Genomic DNA, 24,902 nt, shown 5'->3' with positions numbered 1-24,902 from the left:
CGCCAGCTTGGGTTTGGTAGGGCGGACGTCTCTTCACTTCGTCGCCCAACCAAGCTGAGAGTCGTTCTCTTTGGAACGCTCGTTCGCCAGCTTGGAGTTTGGTAGGGCGGACGATCCTTCGTTATTACATTTCTACAAGATGACATTAGCTTTGTGGGAGAAAACAGGTATCTTGATTCATTGATTATGGGGGTACATCGAAACAAGTATTTGACATTAACTAAAGTAAAACTTTAAATGTGTGGCGTTCCAGGTGTTGGGGATGGGATGTCCGTCCATGCGTTCCAGCCTGTAGGCTCCGTTCCCCGGGGCTTCCACTATCCTGAACGGCCCCTCCCATTTGGCGGCGAGTTTTCCGTGCGCCGGGTTTCGGCGGGCATCCCCCGTTTTTCTCCATACTAAATCCCCCTCTTGGAAACTTCTTGGGCGGACCTTGGAGTTGTATTTTCTCTCGACCATTCGTTTGCAAGCTTCGGCCCTCAGCGCCGCTCGGTCACGCCGTTCGTCCAGGGAGTCCAATTCGATTCTCAACTCTTGATCGTTGAGGTTCAGGTCCTCGACTTCTCGCCTTAAGGACGGTTCGCCCAGCTCAACCGGCAACATGGCATCAGTACCATAAGTTAAGTTGAAAGGGGTTTCGCCTGTGGTTCCATGAGGTGTGCATCTATAGGCCCATAGGACCTCGGGCAGTTCGTCCACCCATGCTCCCTTCCTTTCTCCCAAACGCCGCTTGAGTTCCGAAACTATGGTTTTGTTCATTGCTTCGGCTTGACCGTTCGTCTGGGGATGCTCGACGGAGCTGGTAATGTGCTTGATCCCCAATCCTTTGAAGAATTCGGCGAGTTTTTTATCTATAAACTGCCGGCCGTTGTCTGTGATGATGGATCGGGGGAGGCCGAAGCGACATATCAACTTCCAACAGAATTTCTGGACCTGGGCGGCCGTGATGGTTGCCAGGGGCTCGGCCTCTACCCACTTGGTGAAATAATCCACCGCCACCAAAAGAAACTTCTTCTGCGCCCGCCCTAACGGAAACGGTCCCACGATGTCCATTCCCCATTGGGCGAACGGCCAAGGGGATGATATTGGATTCAGAGCGTGCGGCGGTCGGTGAGACTGGTTGGCGTGCGCTTGGCAACTGAGGCACTTCTGGACGAACGCTTTCGTATCCGCCTCCATGGTAGGCCAATAGTATCCGGCTCTTAGTAACCGGGCTTTCAACGTCCTCCAACCCGTGTGGAGGCCACAGACGCCATTGTGAAGTTCGTCCATGACATAGCGCGCCTCTTCGTTCCCCAGGCATTTAAGGAGGGGGGAGGAGAAGCCTCTTCGGTACAAGTCATCCCCTATGACCAGATAACGGGCCACTTTCTTGGCTTCGCCCGGACTTACCGTCCGCCCCTCATCCTGGCGGGTCATGATCTCCCTGATTTCGGCGCGCCAGTCTTGTCCTCCCCGGGATATCGCCGAGCATTCTACTGAGGGCTGGAGTAGGACCTGCCGTACGACCGTAGTCAACTGTCCCTTCTCCCTTCCCGAACTGAGTTTAGACAGTATGTCTGCCCTCGTGTTTTGTTCTCTGGGAATGTGCTGTATGTCGACTTTATCGAACGCTCTTGCGAGTTCCGTCGCTCGCTGGTAGTACCGCAAGAGGCGCTCCTCTCTGACTTGGAAGTTGCCATTCATTTGGCCCACTACCAGCTCAGAGTCAGTCCGGCAGGTTATCCTTCTCGCCCCCATGTCCTTTGCCAATTCTAGGCCGGCCACCAGAGCCTCGTACTCAGCTTGATTGTTGGATACTTTGAATTTGAATATTAATGAATGTTCCAGTAAGAATCCATTGGGGCCTTCAAGTACGATGCCGGCCCCGCTGATCGTACGGCCGGATGCTCCATCTAGATACAAATTCCAGTTATCCTGGCCGGACGGGGGTAACTCGGCCGCGAAGTCTGCCAAATGTTGGCCTTTAATTGATCCCCTCGGTTCGTAGCGCAAACCGAACTCCGAGAGTTCTACCGCCCATCCTACCATCCGTCCCGCTAGGTCCGGCTTTCTGAGGATTTTGGAGATTGGGAAATCTGTCCGGACTATCACCTGATAGCTTTGAAAATAAGGACGAAGCCTTCGGGACGCGTGCAATAAAGCCACAGCTACCTTCTCCACCCGCTGGTACCGGGTTTCTGCATCCAAAAGCGTCCGGCTCACGAAGTAGATTAGCCTCGCCTGAGGCCGCTCTTGCATTAATACGGCGCTGACGGCCGTTTCGGACACTCCCAAGAAAATGTGCAAATCTCCCCCTGAGACCGGGCGGTTCATGACCGGTGGGTTGCTAAGGATGACCTTGACGTCCTTGAATGCTCGCTCACACTCGTCGTCCCATGACGGACCGGCCCCTTTCTTCAACTTACGTAGGACCGGCCTCATCCGTTCCGCCAACTTGGGGATGAACCGGGACAAAGCAGTAAGGCGTCCGACTAATCTCTGCACTTCCTTAATGGTGGCCGGACTCTGCATCTGTAGTACCGCGTCGCACTTGTCCGGGTTGGCCTCGATTCCCCTGGATGTCAGCATGAAGCCCAAGAACTTTCCAGCTGCCACCCCGAACGTACACTTTGCGGGGTTTAGGCGCATGCCGAACTTCCTAACTTGGCGGAAAACCTCCTCGAGATCTTGGATGTGTCCTCCTCCGTCCGCCGACCGGACCACCATGTCATCAACATAAACATCCATGCACCGGCCTATCTGGTCCCGGAATATTCTGTCCATTAAGCGCTGATAGGTTGCCCCCGCATTCTTCAGGCCGAACGGCATAACCTCGTAACAGAAGTTAGCCTTCTCCGTGATAAATGCTGTCTTTTCAATGTCTGGCCCGTACATGGGTATCTGGTTATACCCAGAATATGCATCTAGGAAACTCAATATTCGGTGTCCGGAGGCACCGTCCACCAGGGCGTCTATGCTGGGTAAAGGGTGTGAATCCTTCGGGCAGGCTTTGTTCAGATCCGTGTAATCAGTGCACATGCGCCATTTCCCGTTGGTCTTCTTCACCATGACCACGTTAGCTAGCCATGTGGTGTAAGTGACTGGCCGGACAAAGCCCGCTCTCCTCAACTTCTCCACCTCCTCTGCCACGGCTTTACGCTTCTCTTCACCCATTCTTCGCTTTTTCTGGGCCACGGGGCGAGCGTTCTGGAACAGCGAGAGTTTATGGCACATCACTGCAGGATGAATGCCCGGCATGTCTGCTGCCGTCCACGCAAAAAGATCACGGTTCTTCCAAAGGAGTGCCCTCAGCTCCTTTTCCGTTTCAGGGTCCAGCTCCCTGGCGATGAGTGTGGTCTGGGCGGGCTCCCTCCCTATCAAGATAGGTTGGGTTTCTCCCAAGGGTTCCAGGCGGTCCTCGGTATTGGTCCTCGGGTCGAGGTCCGCCATGGCTACCTCAGAACCTGCCGTCCGCCTCTTTACCGGTTGAACATGCAGCCTTAGTCCCGCTGCATAGCATTCCCGGGCCGTCTTCTGGTCCGCCCTGACGGTGCAGATAGTCCCCTTCTCGGAGGGGTATTTCATCGTGAGGTGGGGGGTGGAGACGATTGCTCCAAAAGCGTTTAAGCACGGCCTTCCGAGCAATACGTTGTATGAGGTGTTGGCCTGTACCAGCAGATACCGGACCCTCTTCTCCTCGCTAGACCGTCCGGTCCCCAACCTCGTCCTCAACTCCACATATCCCCTTGTGTCAACTCTTTCTCCTGCAAACCCTACTATCTGCCCATCGTAGGGAACGATCAGATCTTCTGAGATATCCATTTGCAGGAAAGTCTTCCAGTAAAGGATGTTGACCGAACTTCCTTGGTCAACCAGGACTTTGCTTATCCCGTACCGTGCTATTTCTGCCGTTATGACCATTGGGTCGTCCTGGTCGGGATCAGGGGCGTGAAAGTCCTCGTCCGAGAAGGTGATGGGCGGCATGGAGCGACGCGGCTTGTCAACCAGATGGACGGATTGGAGGGCCCGAACGTGGCGTTTACGGGCGGAAGAAGATGACCCTCCTCCCGCGAATCCTCCGGAAATGGTATTAATGTGTCCTCTCAAGGGGCGTTCCCGACTGCGGCTTCGACTTCGGCTCGGGCGCCTTTCGGAGCGGGGTCGTTCCGCTCGGGGATTCCGCGGCTTATCCTTTCGGTAGGCCGGTCTCTGGGCAAACCGTTCGGTTGACTGCGATGGGCGCTCGTCTCGGACGTACTTCTTAAGCTTTCCCGCTCGGATGAGTTCTTCTATTTTGTCCTTGAGGGTCCAGCATTCTTCGGTGCTGTGACCCATGTTTTTGTGGTAGGAGCAATGTTTGCTCCGGTCAGCGTTCTTTGAAGTTGGGAGTCCCTCATGCTCCACTATCAGTTCTGCACTTAGGGCCTCTCGGAGAATTTTCTCCCTTGAGGCGTTCAAGGGCGTATATTGTTGGAAGCGAGGTCCTTTCTTCTGCTCCCGGGGCCTAGGGCCGAACGTTTTTCCCGTAGAATTGGCGGGTTTATTACTGTCCGCCCTCTCTCCCCTGGCTTCTTGAGTTTCTTTTTTATAGGAGAGCTTCATCTCCTCTACCCTTATTTCATCAGCTGCTCTTTCCCTCAACTCCTCCATTGTTTTGGGTGCTCGCCTGCAGACACTATCCTTGAACGGCCCCGGCTTAAGAGCCGGCAGGATGTAGTGAAGGGCGAGCTCCGGCGTCAGGCTTTTCACTCGCCGGACGGTCTTCTGATATCTGTCCATGAACGTCCGCAAGGTCTCGTCCTTCTCCTGCTTGAGGGTCATTAATTCGAATACGGTCAGGTCTTGAGTGCTGCTGGCCGCAAATTGTTTGACGAACAGCTGTTTCAACCCGGCGAAATTTTCTATCGAATTAGGGGGGAGGGTGTTGAACCATTCCAACGCCTCGTCCTCCAATGAGAGCGAGAACGCTCGGCACCAGATGGCGTCATTGCCTGTTCGGAACGCCATCGCGTCCGAGAACGTCTGGATATGGGAGGCAGGGTCCGTTGTTCCGTTATACATTTTGAATTGGGGAGCCATAAATTGCTCCGAAATTTGGACATTCATGATGTTCTGAGTGAACGGGAGTAACAAGGTGGACGACGGTTCCGGCTTCACTATCATTCGTCCGTCATCGGCAGCGCTCTCTGCATGCACCGATTTAGCCTTGCTTCCTTCCGCCTCGGACCCAGTAGGCCTCCAGGTTCTATCATACTCGGTATCTGCGGGGGGGCTTCCTTCCGCTACCGTCTTTTCCTTATCCTCCCTTTGCTTTCCTTCATCTATCCGCCCGACCTCCTGGGCTATCCGGGCTTCGTAGTCGGCCTTTACGGCGGCCAATTCGTCCTCGTGACGCTGCTGCATCTCTTCCATTTTTTGCTGCAATGCGCGGATCATCTCCACCGGGTCGTCCGTGCCCTGGTTTCTTGTGGTCACCATTGAGTTTTTGAAATCACACGGCCCCACGGTGGGCGCCAAATGTTTCGGATGTGTAGGGCTGCGCGGTTCCAAGTCTTCCAAGTCCTCCCGTAGTCTTGTCTCCGTGGCGGATCTTCTCCTGGCGCTTTGGCTCTCTTCTTGATCCGGAGGGGTGGAGACCTACAAAAGATTCTCCGATGCCAAAGTCAGTTTCAGAGCAGTGGCTATTTTCAGTAGTAGCAATAAATGTGCATTCAATGTAACCTATCTACCACTCACCATGAACCTGTATTTATAGTTTTCGCTATGGGCTTGGGATTAGTGAAAAGTTAATTACGGCCCAATCAGCCCAATAGCTTCTAATTTTTACTTACCTCTAAACCAGGTTAATTTGCTTAGGTCGTAGTGATCAGTGGTTGGGCCGGTCATCATGATGTGGGCGTCCGCCCCGGTGAAACGGGCGTCCGCCCAATCGCTACGGGCGTCCGCCTTACCTATGGATGACTCGGGCACTAAATCGGGCGGACGATCCTCTACGAGGTCGTCCGGCTCTCCCTGGTGCCAGACGTTTTCGTCTCGGCATTTTCTTGTAGAACACTGAGTATAGAGAGTGCGGGTCTATCTTGTGGTGATGGAATTCCAAGTGAGTTCTTCAAAGTTTTTCTTACAAACAGAGGTTCCTCCCATTCGGTCGACGTAGGCATCGAGATCGGCGGACGGCCTTGTTCGTGGCGCCCAGCACCTGCTGGTGTAGGAGAGTTTGTACGGAGTCTAGGTTCAATCCGTGCCTACTTGGGCGGTCGAGCATTTATCCCTCCGGGTGTGGCGTGGGCGCCGAGCTGAGCGGGCGGCCTTTCTGAGGAGCGCCTTTTGTACAGCACCCGGCACTTTAGGCGTCCTTCGTACGGCGCCTGGCACTTCGGCGCCCTTCGTACGGCGCCCGGTATTTCGGGCGTCCTTTGTACGGCGCCCGACACTCTCTGGTACAGATGGTATAAAGTGAGAGTGTGTATGGGTGTGAGTAGCAAGGATATAGTAAGTTAGAGAGATATATGTGTACTAGTTCCTTCGTTGGATTGATAGTGTTGTTCCAACGTCCTAGTTCTAACATTGGAAGCTTGAATCACAAGTTTGAGGTTTTCCATTCGAACAAATGCAGAAGGGGACCAAACAAAGCACCTCAAATTAAAGCTTTAAATTTTTTAGATAGAAGCAAGGCACGACAAGAGAAAATACCCACTCCAATAAAAAACACAACTTTGAAGTAAAAAATAAAAAAGGCTTAAACTGTGGATATATAAATAGTTTAGCCTAAATTTGAAAATCTTAAACACAACAAATGCAATGATAATTAATTCGAATTGAGCTTGATACAAAATCAATTAGTCATACTAATTTTAATTCGGTTCATCCAAACTGTTCCCACCATGCATTTGAATGTGATTTCAAACAATGTCCATGCCTTTGTGATTATTACTTACAATTAATTTTATATGTTGTACATAACACACACTTTGATGTGAAATTTATAATTAAATATACTATTTTAAAATTAGTTTCATAAAAAAAATTACTATAGTTTAAAAATAATTATGCACTTCGTTTGTATATTTGGACATGTTACCGTCTTTGACTTTTATAATTTTGAAAAGGATGGGTTTCTCACATTTTTTTTATCTGACTTAGATTAAACATGTGTTACACAATGGAAGGATATTATTAAGACTAAATTTTGGAAAGAAAAAAAATTAGTGTTATTGTCGACATCTTGAATTTTAAATTCGTAGTAAGATTTGACAGGGTTAAAGAATCCTGATGTGCACTCCTAAGGACTAGAACATAGGGGAGATCCATTTGTAAAACACTCTTAGACGCTTAAATTAGTAAGAGAGTTTAGATCATTTGAGTAAAAGAGAGAGTGAGAATGAGTGTATATTTCATGGTGAAATACCATGTGCATTTATATGGTTTTTGGATCTTATGACTTATGTGATAAAAAAAAGATAATATCAAGATGATATCAAATAACATCAATAAGATTAATAACTTACCATATATATGATAATCAGCAAAATAATCATAATAATGTAGATATATGGTATATCATAACATACTCAAAGTACCACTATTTGGTCATGTATTGCATATTTACACCAACAAATATATCTTAGAATATTATGTAATCACTTTAGGTTAATAATGTTGAATAGGCCTTGTTCTGTTGTGTTACCTATCATATTTGTTGGGTCAGGTATGTGCATAATCCCCTCCAAGCTCGAAATTTTATTTAACGCATAGGGAATACTTATTGTGAATGTAATTGACTCGTTGGCCGAGTTGTCGTAGGCTTTATGTTTGCAAGGTGGATTGGCCGTTTGGCTGAGTTGTGGGTGGTCGTCTTTGACCATGGATACTGTCTTGAGTGCTTTGAATTACTAACTTGGGGTAGGATCTGATGTCATTTATATGATCAAGTTTTGTGTTACTGATTTAGGCAAGCTTTATGTGTGCTGCCAACTTATGTAGGCTTGCATGTTGCTTGAGCGGGCTTAATTTGATGCTACCATTTAGGTAGGCTAATATGTTTTCTAAGAGGGCTTAAGTTATGTTATTGTCTAAATAACTTGAGTGCCACGTTTGTAGGTTATGTTATTGTCTAATTAACTTGGTGTCTCATTTAATAGCTTTTCTTATGTTATGGTTTAAGTAACTTGGTGCCTCGTCTAAGGGCTTTGTTCTTATTATTTTCTAAGTAACTCAATGTCTCATTTGAGGGCTTTTGTTTATGTTACCATCAAGATAACTTGGTGCCTTGTTTGACTTTGACTCGACATGGGCCTAGTCTAATTGTGCTGAATAATTCAGCCTAATTCAACTTAACTTGGACCCACTATGACTTAGCTCAACCCAAACTTAAACAAATTTAGTTGAGTTCAGGTCAACTTGACTTGTTCTTGATCGGCTACATCTGGCTTGGTCTTCATCAAACTATGACCGACCTAGGCCTAGCCGAACTTTGTTGAATGTTGTTCAATCTTAAATCGAAATGACTTATTCAACCTTACATTAGTCTAATCCGATGTTAATCTTACTTTAGTTTAATTTGATATAGGATTTCATTACTCTAAGATAATTTTTTTATCATTACAAATATTTTAATGAATAATATTTTGAATTTGGTCACAATTGAAATATTTTATCAAATAATTAAAATTCATTAAATTTGAATTGTCTTGTCCAAACAAAACATTTAAAATATAATAATTTAAAATAAAATCAGTTTAAATTTAATTATTTGAATATTTTAAAATTTTTAAAATGCTAACAAACAATAAAAAATAAAGGAAAACAATAAATAGATTGAATTATCCCTTCAATCACATTTTTCCATAACGTCTCTTTTACTTTAAAATAATTTTAAATGATAAAGATGTTTACGAAGATGACATATAAAAAAAATTATTAATCACCAATTATGTCATACATTTAAGTATTATTTTAAATCTTATTTAAGTAGTAAATATTGTTTAAGTAGTAGTTGCTTCATGTTTCTGCCCTCTTTAAAAAAATAAAAAATAAAGTTTTATAAAGCGTAATGTCTCAAAAAAGATGAATAAAAAAGAAGTTAAGTTTAAGTTTTTTTTCTTAAACTCTAAAGAGGAAATATATCACTTTTTAAATCAAACAGCCGTCTGATAAATGTTTTCTCATAATAAAATATAAAATATAAACATACTTTATCCAAAGATTGTTTTACAAAACAACAAATCAAATAAAATTTGAATGGAAGTGTTTCGTTTAACAGATTATACAATATTAAATAATAAGTATTTATTTATTAGTCTAAAATTGAAATTTTTATAAAATGATACACAAGCATTTTAAACTTCACATATTCTTTAAATTTATTTTATGTTGTGAGGAGTGTTTTATTGTCTATTAAGAGGATTTCAAAAGCACATGTTTACATTAAAATATGAATTAAAGTTGTTTTATTTAAAAAATTATCCCAAGTTTATGTTAACTCTGATCTAGATATATATTATGTATGACTTCATTTTCTATTATCACTATAAAAAATTGATATTATTCATTATATTATATGTATGTTTGGAAGATTTGGATCCATCCAAAGGAGTCACATGACAAGGCAACAAAGAGAATTCTCAAGTCTCTAAAAGGAACAATCAATGTTCATTTGTGGTATCTAGGTAAAATAAAAATCAACTTGAGTGGTTTTTCATATTTTGACTTTTGCTGGTTTTAAATTGGATAGAAAAAACATAGGCGGAATTTGCCGCAGAATAGTAAAAATCAATCTTGTGTAGCACTCTTCAAAGTTGAGGCAAAATACATTGCAATTAGGTATTGTTATGCACAAATTGTTTGGTTGAAGCATTAGCATTTCCATCCACTATTTTTATCCACTAGCCCACCAAATCCTCATGCCTAGATGTGAATCTCATCATGCTCAACAATATGAGAAACACTCTTCACCTCCTACTCCTAGTTCTCCAACAAATGAACACTATGGAAGACTAGAGTCTTGGGTTTTGGGAAATGAAGACAAAATTCAGGTGTTTCTAATTGAGATGATTAAAACTTTTATCAACATCCCCAAAATTATGCATCTTTCATGGCTTAAAACTGAGAACTTTGAAAACTTGTAAAAGTTGTTGAAGCACCAACGTTTGAAGACATTTTTGGAGTTGTTTGGAAACATTTATCCAAATTTAGTGAAACTATTGTTTACAAACCTATCATTAAATAGTGGTGTATTGAAATCATGCGAATAAGGGTAGAAATGAAGATCCTGAAAGAAATTTGGAAGGTCATGGGTGGTTTCAAGCAAAAAAGGTATTCAAGTGAGGAAAGGAGAGACTCAAGTTGTTGTAGAGTTGAACAAGTAAAGTATTACTCTCATTAACAATGAAACCCTAGTAAGGAAATTGAAAATTTCCATGTTGGAGGTCTCAAAGTGGAGGAAAGGTTGTTGGCCTTCATAGTCACATGGATGATGGGGCCTCATGGAAGAACCCACTCAAGCTTAAATAAGGGAGATTTGGCGCTCATGTACTGCACCCAAAACAAGATTCAATTGGACTAGACTTTCGTGCTACATGGTCACTTGATGGAAGCAAAAATGTAGACAAATTTTTGTTTTCCCTAGGCCATACTCATCACAAAAATTTATAGATTTTTTGAAGTTCATTTGAAAGACGAGTTGCAAGAGATTACCATAAGACAGATAGCATCTCTTGCCTTAATATACATAATATGGGCTTTATGAAATTGAACAATTGTTGGAAAATAGAAGGAGATGGTGCAACAATTGGAACTCATGATCGTGAGGTTAGTCTAAGTGGTATTGCCCAAGATGATCTTGAACCAAGTGGTGCAAAACCTATTATCACATTTTTTATTCCTTACAATCCACCTAAAGATAGGGGCCTAACTTATTCACCTTTTGAAAAAAAAATGATCTGAACCAAGTGGTACAAAACAAATTATCACATTTTTTTTATGCTTGGAACCAATGTGTAAATCTGACTTAGGAGAGAATTCTTAGTGTGTGTCATGCAATGGTTCAACCTGTTAAAATGGTGTTTAACATGTTAAGTAGCTTGCACATATAGTTTTGTGAATAACATATTCAATCGTACTGATATAATAATTAATCAGTTGATTTCACTTACTTAAGAGAAATCAATTGATATAATAGTTAATCATACTGATATAAATCAGTGCACGTTATTACTGTTATTGATCTTGGTTATCAAATTAATCAAACTTCAAACCAGATTGTTAAATGGCATTACTGTAAAGTTTACTAGGAGAATTTTAAGATGTTGAAATCAAATTTTAGTCAGCTGAAATATCTGATCCAGAAATGATTCATTGTTAAATCAAGCGGCCAATCTTGCTAGAATAGTTCAGCTAAATATTAATGTGTAGACAAAACCAGGAACGGGGTGAATTGGTTTACTTAGTAAAAACTGTGCCTTTTAAAAATTTTCTCTTTTTATAAACTGATTTTATAAGAAAAGTATTTTACTTTAAAGAAGAGGAACAAAGTTAAAGAGTGAAGGGATAAAGAACTTGCACATGTGGTTTTATACTGGTTCGGATCAAAACATCCTACAACCAATTGTTAATCTCTCTTAAGAGTGATTGACTAATAACTAAAAATAACCAAAACTTACAATTGCAAACAGTAGAGTAAAGGTTAGAAACCATCTCCCTTGAAGACACAAGAGATGAATACCACTTCCTTTGAAAAACAAAAGGATGAATAACTCATCCTAGGCAGAACATATGTACAACTCACTTAGACACACTTAGTGAAAGCACTTCCTTCTACCAACACTAGGTATTACACGCTCATTTCTTAAAGCATAGATAATTTCTCACCAAAAGCCTTAAACTTCTTAAAAAGAATGAATAATTCGAAAATGTGTTAAGGCAAAGTATTTATAGACCAAAATTTGAAAGTTGGTCAGAAAGCTGAAGAGTCATTTTGCAACTACAACTAATAATCAATTATCATAAGTGGTAATCGATTATCGTTTGTGATAATCGATTATTCTAGAGTGTTTTCTAAAAAAAATGGTTTTTCCTGAATGGATTGTGCAGCCTGTTGTGTATCTTTCTTCTGACTTCAATTACAAGGTGTTAAATTCATCATCAAAACATTATTGATTTTAGTTCTTCCTTGTTGCTAACAATCTCCCCTTTTTTTATGATGATCATAATACTTTTTAAAGTTTTTTTTGATAAGTTACATATAGAGAGCTTAAACAAGAAAATAGTATTAAATGTACTTTAGAAATGTTTTTATTACTTTAGAACGTATCACGTTGCTCCCTTTTTTTTAATCATAACCACAAATAAAGAATGTCCCCCCACCCATCCCCCGTAAAAATATGAATTTTAGTAAAGTAAAGCCTCCTCTCAAAATATAAGTCTAAGTAAAATGAAGTTCCCTCTCAATTAGATAATTCAGAGTAACACATAGAAATTACATGTTTTATTAAAAATTCTACACTAAATTTTGTTCTAACTTCATCATCAAATTCTTCCTCATGTAACTGAAGTTCCATAATAGACAACTTATAGTCTAAGTTTCTAATGAGGCTGCAAACATCATCATGCCTAGAGGCTTGAAGGATGAGCAATTATTTCATCTTCATATTGAGGTTTGGAATGTTTTTTTTTTCTATTGAGGATGAGGATCCCGCAACAACACTTGAAGATCTAACAACATGAGGGGCATTAAGAATTTTGTCATCATCTTCATTTTCTTCAAGTGGCACATCTCCTTTATGAATGAAGATATTTCCACAAGGAATGAACATCATTTGCTTAAGTTCCCCTTGGCCAATTTCATTTGAGGCTAGAGTGTGACTAACACACTGGTGCAAAAATAGCGTATAACGTCACACGTTCAACGTCAAACCACTCATAGCCAATGTTAAAAATGACATGTGGCATTTTTGTAAATAAATGCAATTATTAAACGCCGTTTAGAATTGTAATTCGACGTAAAAGGATATAAAATGTCGAGACATCAAAAAGTTAGTGAATTCAATAAAAATTTGAGCGGGAGATTCAAAATTCATTTACTTTATCTTAGCGCGCGAGACCCTCATCTCTGCTCAAACTTTTCTCGAACGAAGTTTGACGACCATCACATGTAATCTTTCTTTCATTTGATACAAATGCATGTTAATTTACTACTTTAGGTATGATTTTCGTTAATTTTGACCGATTATTTTCGTGTTCTTGTCCTTCATAGGCGCATTCTGCTTTCTCTCTCACTTGTGGCAAAACTTTATTCCGATGAACCAAGGTTAGTTTTCGTTTTCGTTTTCGTTTTGAAGAACTTATTTGTTGAACTTGTTTGTTGCTATTTTTTGTTGAACTTGTTTGTTGTTGTTGTTTGGTTAAACTTGTTTGTTGTTTTTGTTGTTTGATTGAACTTGTTTGTTGTTTGTCAATGTTGTTTGTTGTGGATACTCTATTACACGTTCATAGTTCATGCTTTACAAAATACCAAAAACTAAAATTTATTGTTTTTCTACTTTTTAGGTCTCGTAGAGTTGTAAAAAAGGATCACGATTAATTAAAAAAATAAAAAATTGATTAATGTCGTTTATTGATAAAATTCGACTTTAAATTTAACGTCAATTTAACGTTTCCTAATATGACGTCGTTTTCGAATTCGACATGAAAGGCCCAAAATATTCGACGTTGTACGTTGTTTTTGTATTAGTGACATTTTCTCCTTCAATGCTTACCCCTTTTAGTCACATATCTTGGAAATCAATAAGGCATAAGGAAGACCATAGACTAGAAACCTTTTTTCCTTGAGCATAGTGTCAACTATTAGTATACCGTGAATCATGAGAAGGTCCACTTCTAAGCATTGTTCATTGTTGATTGCTCGAGGAGAGAGGATCAAGACAATGATATAATGGATTAGGTGTTCATCCATTTTTATTCCTGTTGCGAGCAATTCTTTGGGAATGAGTTGTTCACGATTCTTCTAGAAGAATCGAAAAACTAATAATTTGTTGAATTCTTTGAACCTGGTGTGGATGTTTATAGCATTTTCACGAATTGGAAGGAGAACAACATTGACCCAGATATCATCATCAACGATAATATAAACTTCTTTGACTCTAGAAGAGGGTACATCATCTCGAAGTCTAAAGTTTTAGCAGAATACACGAACCAGATCTGGGTAGTAAGATCCTTTTAGTTCTACTAGGTACTTCAGCCCTTGATTAACTATAAGTTGAGGAAACTAAAATGCAACAACACTGAACCAATTTATGTTGATGAACTTAGCTCCTATAAACTTTTTGTCCTTCTAGAAAGTGAGGAACACCCTTCTCCTTTCAAGATCAAACATTTATCCCTGTAAGTTTGCATGTCTTGTAGTTGTGGTAAGAGAAAGGTGGCTACTTCTTCTCCTTGTAGGGATCTTCCTATGTGATGGAGTGATTTGGATTTGAGAGTTTTAAAAACTAACAATTTGTGGAAAAGAGGTAAGAATGCAAGGTGGCTCAGAAATAGAAGTACTTGGGAGAGAATAATTGATTTCTTGAGCTCCTATAGGCAGAATTAAGTCCTTAACGGTCAAATTATGGAAAATCTAGCCATCTATAGTCATTGTAACGGCTAGTTTTAACTTAAAGTCGTTTTGTAATGATTGATAATCGATTATCATTTCTTGATTTTAGTTTCAGTAATTAAGATAATCGATTATCAACCTGGATAATCAATTATTTCCGTGGTGAATTTCACATATACAACATACTTAGGATAATCAATTATCAAATTGGATAATCGATTATTCTTGAGCCAAAATGACATTTTTTTCAAGATTTAGGATAATCAATTATCACATTTATCTACCCGTAAATTTTTTTTTAAAAATCAATTCTAAGTATTTTCAAGGTTCTAAGATATATATAATATTCCTAAGTCCAATCTAAGCTTAAAGAATTTATCCTTAGACAATGCTTTTGTAAATATATCTGCTAATTGGTGCTTGATATCTATGTATTCTATCTAACAATAACCCTTTTGAACATGATCTCTTAGAGAGTGAAGCCTAATCTTAATGTGTTTAGTTCTACAATGCATTATGGGATTCTGAGTCAAATTAATTAATGACACTTATATTATCAAATTTCAATGGAATATGATTTAGAAATATATCGAAATCTTCGAGTTGTTTCATCCAAATAATTTTAGCATATCAATTTCCAGCAATAATGTATTAGACCTATGTGGTTGATAGTGCCAAAAAGAGATTTTTCTTAGAATGCCAAGAGAATAAAGAGAATTCAAAGAAGTGACATGTTCCACTAGTTTTTGTTTCTATCAATTTTATAATACCCATCATTAACATCAGAATAGCCTATTAAACTAGGAAAGGCACATGAAGGATACCATAAACCAAAAGACACAATTCCCTTAAGATACTTAATGATTCTCTTAATTGCTACAAGGTGTGATTCCTTAGGACTAGACTGATATCTAGCACAAACACACACATTTTTCATAATATCAGATGTACAAGAAGTAAGATATAACAATGATCCAATAGTTCCTCTAAACACAATTTAATTTACTTTCATACCTTATTCATCTTTATCCAAGTAAAAGGAAGTCGTCATATGAGTATTTGTTTCCTTTGTAGTGTCCATTCCAACTTTCTTAAGTATCTCCTTGCAATACTTGTTTTGAGATACGAAGGGTCCACCTTCCATTTGTTTATTTTGCAATCCTAGAAAGAACATCAATTCTCCCATCATTAACATATCAAATTCTCCCTGCATAATGCTTGCAAATCCTTTACATAGAGAATCATCATTTCAACAAAAAAAATATATCATCAACATAGAATTGAATAAGTAGATTGTGTTCTCCTACTCTCTTTATAAACAATGTTGAGTCAATTTTGCCTCTAGAAAAGTCATTTTTGAATAGAAAATTGGTGAGCCTCTCTTTCCAAGACCTGCGTGTTTGTTTTAATCCATATAATGTTTTCTTTATTTTATAGATGTGATTAGGATATTTATAATCTTCAAATCTAAGAGGTTGTTCAATATAAACAACTTCTTTAATAAAACCATTTAAAAAAGCACTCTTAACATCCATTTGATATAACTTAAATTTTGTAATTGAAGCATAAGCAAGAAGTCAACATATAGCTTCTAACCTCACAACAAGGGCATATGTTTCATAATAATTTATACCTTTTCCTTGACTGTATTTCTTTGCAACAAGCTTAACTTTATTCTTGGTTATGTGACCATCTTCGTCTAGTTTACTTATGAACACTCACTTTATTCCTATGACTTGATGTTTTTCTTCTTTATGAATGAGTTCCCAAAAACAATTCCTTTCAAATTGATTCAATTCTTCCTGCATTTTAATGCACCCCTTGTCATCTTCAAGTGCTTCTTCAATATTCTTTGGCTCCATCTCCGAAAAAAAGTCAGAGTCATACAAAAATTTGTTAAGTTTATTCTAGTGGTTAGCCCTTTAGATATGTCTCCTATTATGTTATATACAAGGATAGTCCTCTTGGTGATTGCCAAATTTTTGTAACATCATTAGGTTGAGGAATAGTATTCTCATCAAGGTACATCTCATCAAGTGTCTCCTTTAAGTATTCTTCACCACCTGCAATTGGTTTGTTTGACTGAAGAAAGATTTTCTCCAGATCCACAATTTCATAAAAGAGAACTTGCACATATTCTTAAATATTCAAATTAAAGACTCTATATGCTTTGCTCGTAAGAGAATATCCGAAAAATATATCTTCATCAGCTTTAGAGTCAATTTTTTTTTCATTATTAAGTATAAAGAATTTATAACCAGATATTTTTAAATGTGACACATTTGGTTTTCTTCCTTTGAAATGTTCATAAGGATTAATTTTCAAAATTGATATAATAAGCATTCTAATTAAAACATAACAAGCATTACTCACAACATCAGCCAAAAAATATTTAGGAACCTTAGATTCATTTAGTAAAGTTCTAGCAATTTCTTCTAATGAACTATTTTCCTTTATACAACTGAATTTTGTTGAGGAATTCTAAGTGCATAAAATATATGGGTAATGCCACCCTTCTCATAAAAGTTTTCAAAAGACTCAGTTTGAAACTCTCCTCCATGATCACTTCTTAAAATCTTGATTTTCTAATCCTTGTCACTTTGAATTCATTTTGCAAACTTTTTAAAAGCTTTGAAAGCTTCACTTTTCAAGGTAAGAAAAGAAAAACATTTCAGGTATACCTTGAATAGTCATCAACAATCATAAGCATAGTATTTTCCACCAAAACTTTTTATCTAAGAAGGACCAATTATATCCAACAATTTTAAGGTTTTTGATGTAGAAATAACATTTTTTGAATGAAAGGAGAATTTAACTTGTTTTCCCTTTTGACATGTTGCATAAAGGTTAAAGGACACATCTTTAGAGGATTTGGACATGTTTCTTCTTCATACTTTGTACTTCTTTCATAATCCATGAGGAGTTAAATCTCCCTTGTTTTAGAGCATGATCTAACAGATTTAAACTCTCTTGTATTGGATAAAACTTTCCATTATGAATGTTTTCCTTTAGTTTAAAGTTTGTAATTGATTTATGCTTGTTGTTAGATCAATTGATCACTCATTTTATCTAACTAGCTTATGATTGAGTGGAAGCTAGTCTTAAGGTTTCGTCGAATTAGTTTTCCCGTGGGCTTTTGGGTGCTAGGAATAAATATGGGGTGTGCAGTAGGAATAAAGTCTTAATCGTAATGCAAGTGAGTCGTATGCAGTCATTGATAGATTTCACACTAGATACAAGGCAAGAGATACTAAGCTCTAAGTGCCAAGAATGAACCTAGAGTTATCATAAAGAGTATTCACAAAAACTGATCATCTAAGGCTTCATATTTGGAGTTGGATCTTGTTACCAATGAGAAGCACTGATGCTTTGAAGATATTTTAATGATGATGCACTTGAAGACTTGAAGACTTGAAGAATTGTTTAAATACTTTTTTAAAGCATTTTTTGTAGAAATCTTTGTATTAGGCTTTTACTTTCATTTGTAAGCCATTAAAAGTCCTGTAATGCTCTTTGGTATAGTTTACTTGCGGCAATAATTGATTATACCTAAGGATAATCGATTATCATCAAAAGCTATGATTGTTCAAGGTCCAGCAATAATCGATTATCACTAAGGTTACTCGATTATCACTATTTTGAAAGCCTTATAACGACCAAAAATAATCGATTATCACTTTTGGTAATCAATAATTATTGGTAATTGAGAGATGTTTTTTCAGTTTCTGGCCCGGTTAAACTAATATTGGTTGCACAAAATCATAACAAACTAAGTTTCTACACTAATGAAGTATAGGGACAACCTAGGTATCAATCCAAGGACTCAACAAAATTAAGTTTTAAAATGTAGAGTTAAATCTTGTATTTATTTACTAATTATTTACTTACTAGACAAGGTGGGGAAATTAAAAATAATAAAATGAAAAAGAAAAGAATTAAAAACAAAATCTGTTTAAGAAAAGAAAGAGAATAAAGTGTAAGAAAAAAATATAAAAATTGAAACGTAAAGTATGGAATCTGTGTAGAAAATAATAGAACCTAAACTAATATGAGAACTAAATGCAACTAAAATGAATTAAAACCACAACTGTAAACAAGCAACTCAAATTGGAAATTAAAAGCTAAACAAATCCTAAAATTTAAATGAATGTGAACCTATATTAACTGCAAGGATAAAGTGGCTATTCTAATCTAGAAAGTAATCGATGATGAAGAAAATTAACAAACACTATAACAGAATTAAGAAATCACAGTTTAAAGGAATAAAGAAAACTAAATCACATAACAGAACCTAAAACCAATAATGAAATCACCATCTAAACTAAGACTATTCTAACATTAATTCCACAAAAATACCAAAAATCGAGGAGCAAACTAATTATATTAGGCAAAAAGTAAAGAGTAGAGGCAAATGTGCAATAGATTGAATGAAAGAGTCTCAATTCCTCTTCAGAAAGACATTCTGAGAAAGTTAAGCCCTCCTTGGGGTCTTTTTAGTTCATATTTCAGAACTTAAAATGGAAATTCTCACTCAATTATTCAACCAATGCACACTTTCACAAAAACAGGAAATTCAAGATTGAAATTGAACTTTGTCTCACAATTATGAAGCTTAACATCTCTCAAGAAGACCTCTTGAAAATCTAGACCCACCTCGGGGTCCTATTACATCCAAAACAGATGTAGAAATTTGGATGTTTTCCTTCAAAATTCTCAAACACAGTCCAATTATAACATTGAAATCGCACATACTGGAAAATAGAAAGAAAAGAACAGAAACATAAATTCGAATGAGTCTTTATGCATTGGACTCATCTCTGACTCGAGAAGACATCTCAAAAATGAATGCTCACTGTGGAGTCATTTAATTCCCAAGGGAATTGCAAAGATTCAGAGATTCAGAGTCCAATTCGCTTTCACATCAAAATAAAACAATTACAAAACTCATGAACTGAATAAGAACAAAATTGAAAAGCACGAAAGTAGAAATTGAAACAATGAATCGAAAGAAACACTTTATTAAAGTCAAAAAGCTATATTACAATCATACCAGAAACCATAGAGGAATCTCACTTCTGTCACTCTCGTGAATTCCTCTTCGAAATCTAGTAACAAAATCCCTACTCTACAAAAGCGAGTAAAACCCTAATCTAAAGAATGGAAAATTGCAGAGTGGAAGTATGTAAAGTGTCTCTCTATTTACATGGTAGAAGCCCTTTTTATAGGGTTGAAACTAAACGAGAAAAGAAAGAGGAAAAGTAAAGAAAGAAACTTGATTTCAACGCTTCAAGCTTCTGATCGGACGGTCAGCCTTCATTTGCTTCGAGCTCACGTTTCCAGCCATTCGATCCTCTCCAACAAGCAACTCCAATCAGCTTTCCTTTCTCGTCGATCATCTTCTCCGGTCCATGTAAGCGACGCTTGGGCAGGACTTCATCTTCTTGCTTCGCTCTATGCCCTTACTCAAGGTTTCTTCTCTCATTTTTAACTATGCTCGAGAGAGTGCTTTTTTTCCTCCAAATGAAGTCTCGAGAGATAGACCCCTTAAAATGGCAGAAATTTCCCAACAACAAAACGCACCGTATCACTAAGTCAAAGTTGTGCGTTTTAACTTGGGCTTTTGTGCAATCCACTTAAGTCTTCAGCCCATTCACCACATTTTGAACAATTCCACCCTGGAGCCATTTCAAAGAAGAATAAGCCAAGCAAAAAGAGTTTCTACTAACCAAAATGATCTAATGTTGCAGCCAAAAAAGTTGCCCCAATTTGCTTCCAATCAACAACATATCCCAAGTGTGGTAGTAGCACATTAGCCCCTTTTCTTCAGGTCTAGGCCCAATATCCATGCTAACAACTTTCTGCTTCAAACAGCCGAAAAAGATCAAGGCCCATTCTATTTCATATTTGCATCAAGGAAAAAAAATCAATACCAAATTAAAGAAAAGAAAAGGAAATCTAACAATTAAAAAAAAGATTTTTATCAAAGATTTTCTAAAAAATATAAAATCTCTAACTATTAACAAGAACTAAATAATACTCCTAAAACCCTATTTTTAACTGAAATTCTACAAAACTAAAGAATTTAAAGAAAAACCTAAAACTATCCTAATTCTTAACAATTAAGAACAAAGAGAAGCTAAGAAGGACTCCTAATCACAGAAAAATATGTAAGTTTGAGGAGTTATCAGACCTGCACGAACCTTGGCTTATAAATAGAGTTCTCCATAACTCTTAAAAGGTTGCCTAAACTATTACAGAGTACAAAATTGGTTCTGAGGAAGCTTTAAGTGTTTAAGTGTTGCTTGATCAAGTGCTTGAAGAAGGGAAAGCTTATCTTAGTGTGTCTAAGGTGGAAGTGGTTCTCTACCAAGTTGTTTCAAGTTGTTCTTATTTTAGTGTGTGTCAAAAGAAGGTACTACTATCATCTCTTATCGGTTAAGAAAGATGTTTTCTACTTCGCATTGTTTCTTACTTATATTGTATCAATAATTGATTTTAGTGAAAGGTTAATAACTTCTTTTAAAGTGATTAACAACTGGGCGTAATATCTTTTTATTCGAAACAGTATAAAAATTATTTATGTGATTTTATCTATCCTTTCTTCTCTTTATTTTATTCTATTCAAAGATTTTTTTAAAGGGAAAACGAAAATTTTAATAGAACAATTCACTCTTACCCTCTTGGTTTTGTGTCCAAACACGTCTTTAAACATTCCGCTATGCGATACCAATTCCCACATATCTGGTACAAGAAAGGAGAAATTTGTGAAGTCATGCTTCAACATGGTTCAATCATAAAGTTACTCTTTTGATATTTTAAATCGATTTCTAAAGTTGATTTTACAATACTCTCAACTTCCTACACATAATGGGTTTACAAAAGATCAAGCTAGTCAAAACATGGTAATTTTTGTCAAATCCTTGTAGATATCACACTTGTTTACTCAACAACCTTGTATACTTGCTGGTGTAAATCGGGTTGTAATACCAACATGCACAACTGTGAAGATACCACATTGACTTTCTAAATTTTGAAGATTCTTATAAAATAGTGGGAACAAACCTTTTAGGTCCCCAACAACTTCTATGGGTCCTTAGGTGTGTGTCCCTTTTTCATACAATAAAAGCATGTGACATTGTGCAAATTTCTAGAACTAGCAGTCCCTTTTTCAACCCATACCTACCGATTCTTTTAATTGAGTTCTTTTTTTCATAAACACTTTGTTTTTTGAAAACCCTTTTCTCATGTATAGGTTTTTCAACATTTTTGTTTTTCGTTGCCTTTTTAAGAAATTTTTCTAAAATATCAATATCAAACATGTGACTCTTACACGACTCACATTGAAACATTTTTCTTTTCTAAGTTTTAAATTTTATTTTTCAATACTTCTTCTTCAATAGCTTTTTCAAATTTAAGTTTTAATTCTTTGAAATCCTTTTTCCATTTTTTTTTTGATTAACCTCTAGTTTTTTAGATTCAACCAACATAATCATTATTAGAACTATAAACACTTACTTGGCTTAAAGAGGATTTATCGTTTACCATTAGATAGAAGTTTGCTTGCTTATTTGTGTCACTTGAGTTTTATGAGCTTGAGTATTTTCCTCCCATGCTATGTAAGCTTTTTTCTTCTTAAGAAACTTCTTTTCCTTCTTTTCTTAACCCTTTTTATGGTTTGAACATTTTTCCTTAATGTCCCATCTTGCTCCACAGCCATAACATTTGCAATTGGAACAAGATCCTTGATTCTCCTTCCACTAATTTCTAAATTGTACCTTTCCTTTGGACTTCACGAACTTGCTAAACTTCTTGATCATTAGACATAGGTTTTCGTCATCTGAGTCTTCATCCTTCTTGAGACTTTTGTTCTTTGAATTTTCATAGTTGAAGGCCAAGCTCTTTTTCTTTCCTTGGTATTCTTCCTTATTAAATCTTCTTAGTTCAAGTTCATGTTCTCTTAACTTTCCAAAGAGATGCACCATTGAATCAAGGAGTTCTTCCTTGCTCACTTGACATCATAACTTCCTTCATGAGTTATACGAGGAACCTCGCACACCTCTTGAGAACATTTGCATATAAAATGAGCCCTTTTGTTCTTTTCCACAGTCCATTATGAGAAGGGCTTTGGTTCCTGTAAGACATTCACATATATAGTAGGCAGAAAAGGTTCAGAACAACATCTCAAACACTCAATCAACAAATTCAACAAAATTTTGCAGCTTAACATTCAAGAAGGGATAATTCATTCAAAATTTTCTCTGCTAAAAGAGGCACCTTCAGCAAATGTTTGGTTTTGTCCCACCATTTTTGAAATATTTGAAAAACTATTAAAGCAAGCTCTGATACCAAAAGGTGCCTTTTAAAAATTTCTCTTTTTATAAACAAATTTTATAAGAAAAGTAGTTTACTTTAAACAAGAGTAATAAAGTTAAAGATTGTAGGGAAAGAGAAGCTTACACAGACAATTTTATACTGGTTTGGATCAAAAGATCTTACGTCAAGTTGTTAATATCTCTAAAGAGTGATTAACTAATAACTAAAATTAACTAGAACTTACAACTACAAAGAGTAGATTAAAGGTTAGAAAACACCTCTCTTGAAGATACAAGAGATGAATGTCACTTTCTTTAACAAACAAAAGGATGGACAACTTATCCCAGCCACAGCAAATGTGCACAGTTACTTAGACGCACTTAGTGAAAGCACTTCCTTATACCAACCGTAAGTATTAAAAGCTCTCTCCTTAAAGCATAGAGAGTTTCTTGCACTGTACTTCTCTAAAAGAATGAATAATTTGAAAATGTGCGGAGCCAAAGTATTTATACACCCAAATTTGAAAGTTGGTCAAAACATTGAAGAGTCATTTCGTAACTGCAACTAATAATTGATTACCATAAATAATAATCGATTATTTTAGAGCTTTTTTCAAAAATCATTCATCTCTATGATAATTGATTATCTATGATAATCGATTATTCTTGAAGTTCTTTTTGTCAATTATTAAATTAACTAGGATATTCCATTATTGTGATACTCGATTATTTCATAATGTTTCTAAAATAATATTTTTTTCTTAGTGGTATATGTAACTTATCTTTCTAAACTAAATCTAATATAATGATTTATTATAAAGGTTTTTAAAGTGAACAACATATAAGACCTCGGAAAAACCACCCAAATCTCTCCTGTCAGTGACTAAACCGCACCCAAAAACCCTCTGCGCGGACGCCAGGTGTCAATCAACGAGGATTCGAAAATCAGATAGTGGAAGGCAGGTGTCGGCAGGAGAGCGGACGTCCGTCGTGACGTGGGAAACAAAAATTGATTTTCTGAAAACCCGTACCCACTCTCTTCTGCATGCACCTTCTTCTTCCCAAAACTCTGATCTTCCATTTCTCCTCCTTCTCACTAGAAAACTCTCCCTTCTCTCTAAGAAATCTTACCCTTTCTTCTCTCCGATCACCATTCAGGCACCGTGGAAGCGTTTCCGGCGCCCTGAGCTTCATTCTGAACCGAACAGCTTTGTGTTCTGAAACTGGTAAGTTTCCTTTTTCCTTAACCGTTCGTTCTTGTAAACATGCAAACCAAGTTCTGGTTGCATGGGTCCTTAGTTTCATTCTGAATGAATTCGGTCTATTGTTTTATGTGGGTTCGAAGAGTAGTTGAGCGTTGAGGGTGGAAAAGATCGTAGTTCAGAGAAGTGATTTTCATTCTGTAGGACGTACGTTCACGCTCTGAGGTAAGGGAAGATTATTAATTTAATTTATATGATTATGTGTTGCATGAACGTTCGTTGTTTTGATTGGATATGAAAAATGAGTGTGCTATTTTATGATGCATGAAATATATGAAATTTCTATGTTTGGATGCTATGAGATATGAAAAATGGATTATTGTGTGAATGTATAAAGGTATGAAATTGTATGTTAAGAACTGAATTTAAATAATAACGATTCTGGTAAGAAATTTTCTAAGAAAGTGTACGTACGTTACTGAACGGTCCTTTACCGTTCGGTTTTCTAGTGAATTGAGAGTTGTAGTGGATTATTTCATTTGGGAAGGATCCTAGTTGAGGACGAGCGTCTACACTTTGAAAGACTGTGCTTGAGCGTTCGACCAAGCATAGTTCTGTCTTGATATCCTGTTAGTAACACCTGGTCTTATATCAAGTGTTCATCCTAATAAAGTGTTTGGTCTTACACTGGGCACTCTTTCTATCTCCTTAAACAAAATTTTCTAATACTAGCATTCATTCAAACCACTAAAGTTCACTCCCTATAGTGTTCAGACTTTAACTGCCATTTGTATTTCTTAATACTAAATCTAA

The 24,902-nt window shown here is 37.7% G+C and overlaps 1 protein-coding gene across 1 annotated transcript; it reads right to left on the bottom strand.

The window, feature by feature from the left end:
* Positions 1-216: 216 nt before the first annotated feature.
* LOC148195882 (uncharacterized) lies at positions 217-22,557 on the bottom strand. The gene is made up of 2 exons (XM_088095313.1): positions 22,351-22,557; positions 217-5,619 (listed from the first exon to the last, which is right to left on the bottom strand). The coding sequence occupies exons 1-2, from the start codon at positions 22,555-22,557 to the stop codon at positions 217-219; spliced, it is 5,610 nt and encodes a 1,869-aa protein (XP_087951439.1).
* Between the last annotated feature and the right edge of the window lie 2,345 nt (positions 22,558-24,902).

This window comes from Vigna umbellata, chromosome 7, assembly GCF_029865625.1.
Source record: "Vigna umbellata cultivar VRB3 chromosome 7, Vumbellata_1.0, whole genome shotgun sequence".
NCBI classification, from domain to species: Eukaryota; Viridiplantae; Streptophyta; class Magnoliopsida; order Fabales; family Fabaceae; genus Vigna; species Vigna umbellata.
This window is presented reverse-complemented; position numbering and strand designations above follow the sequence as displayed.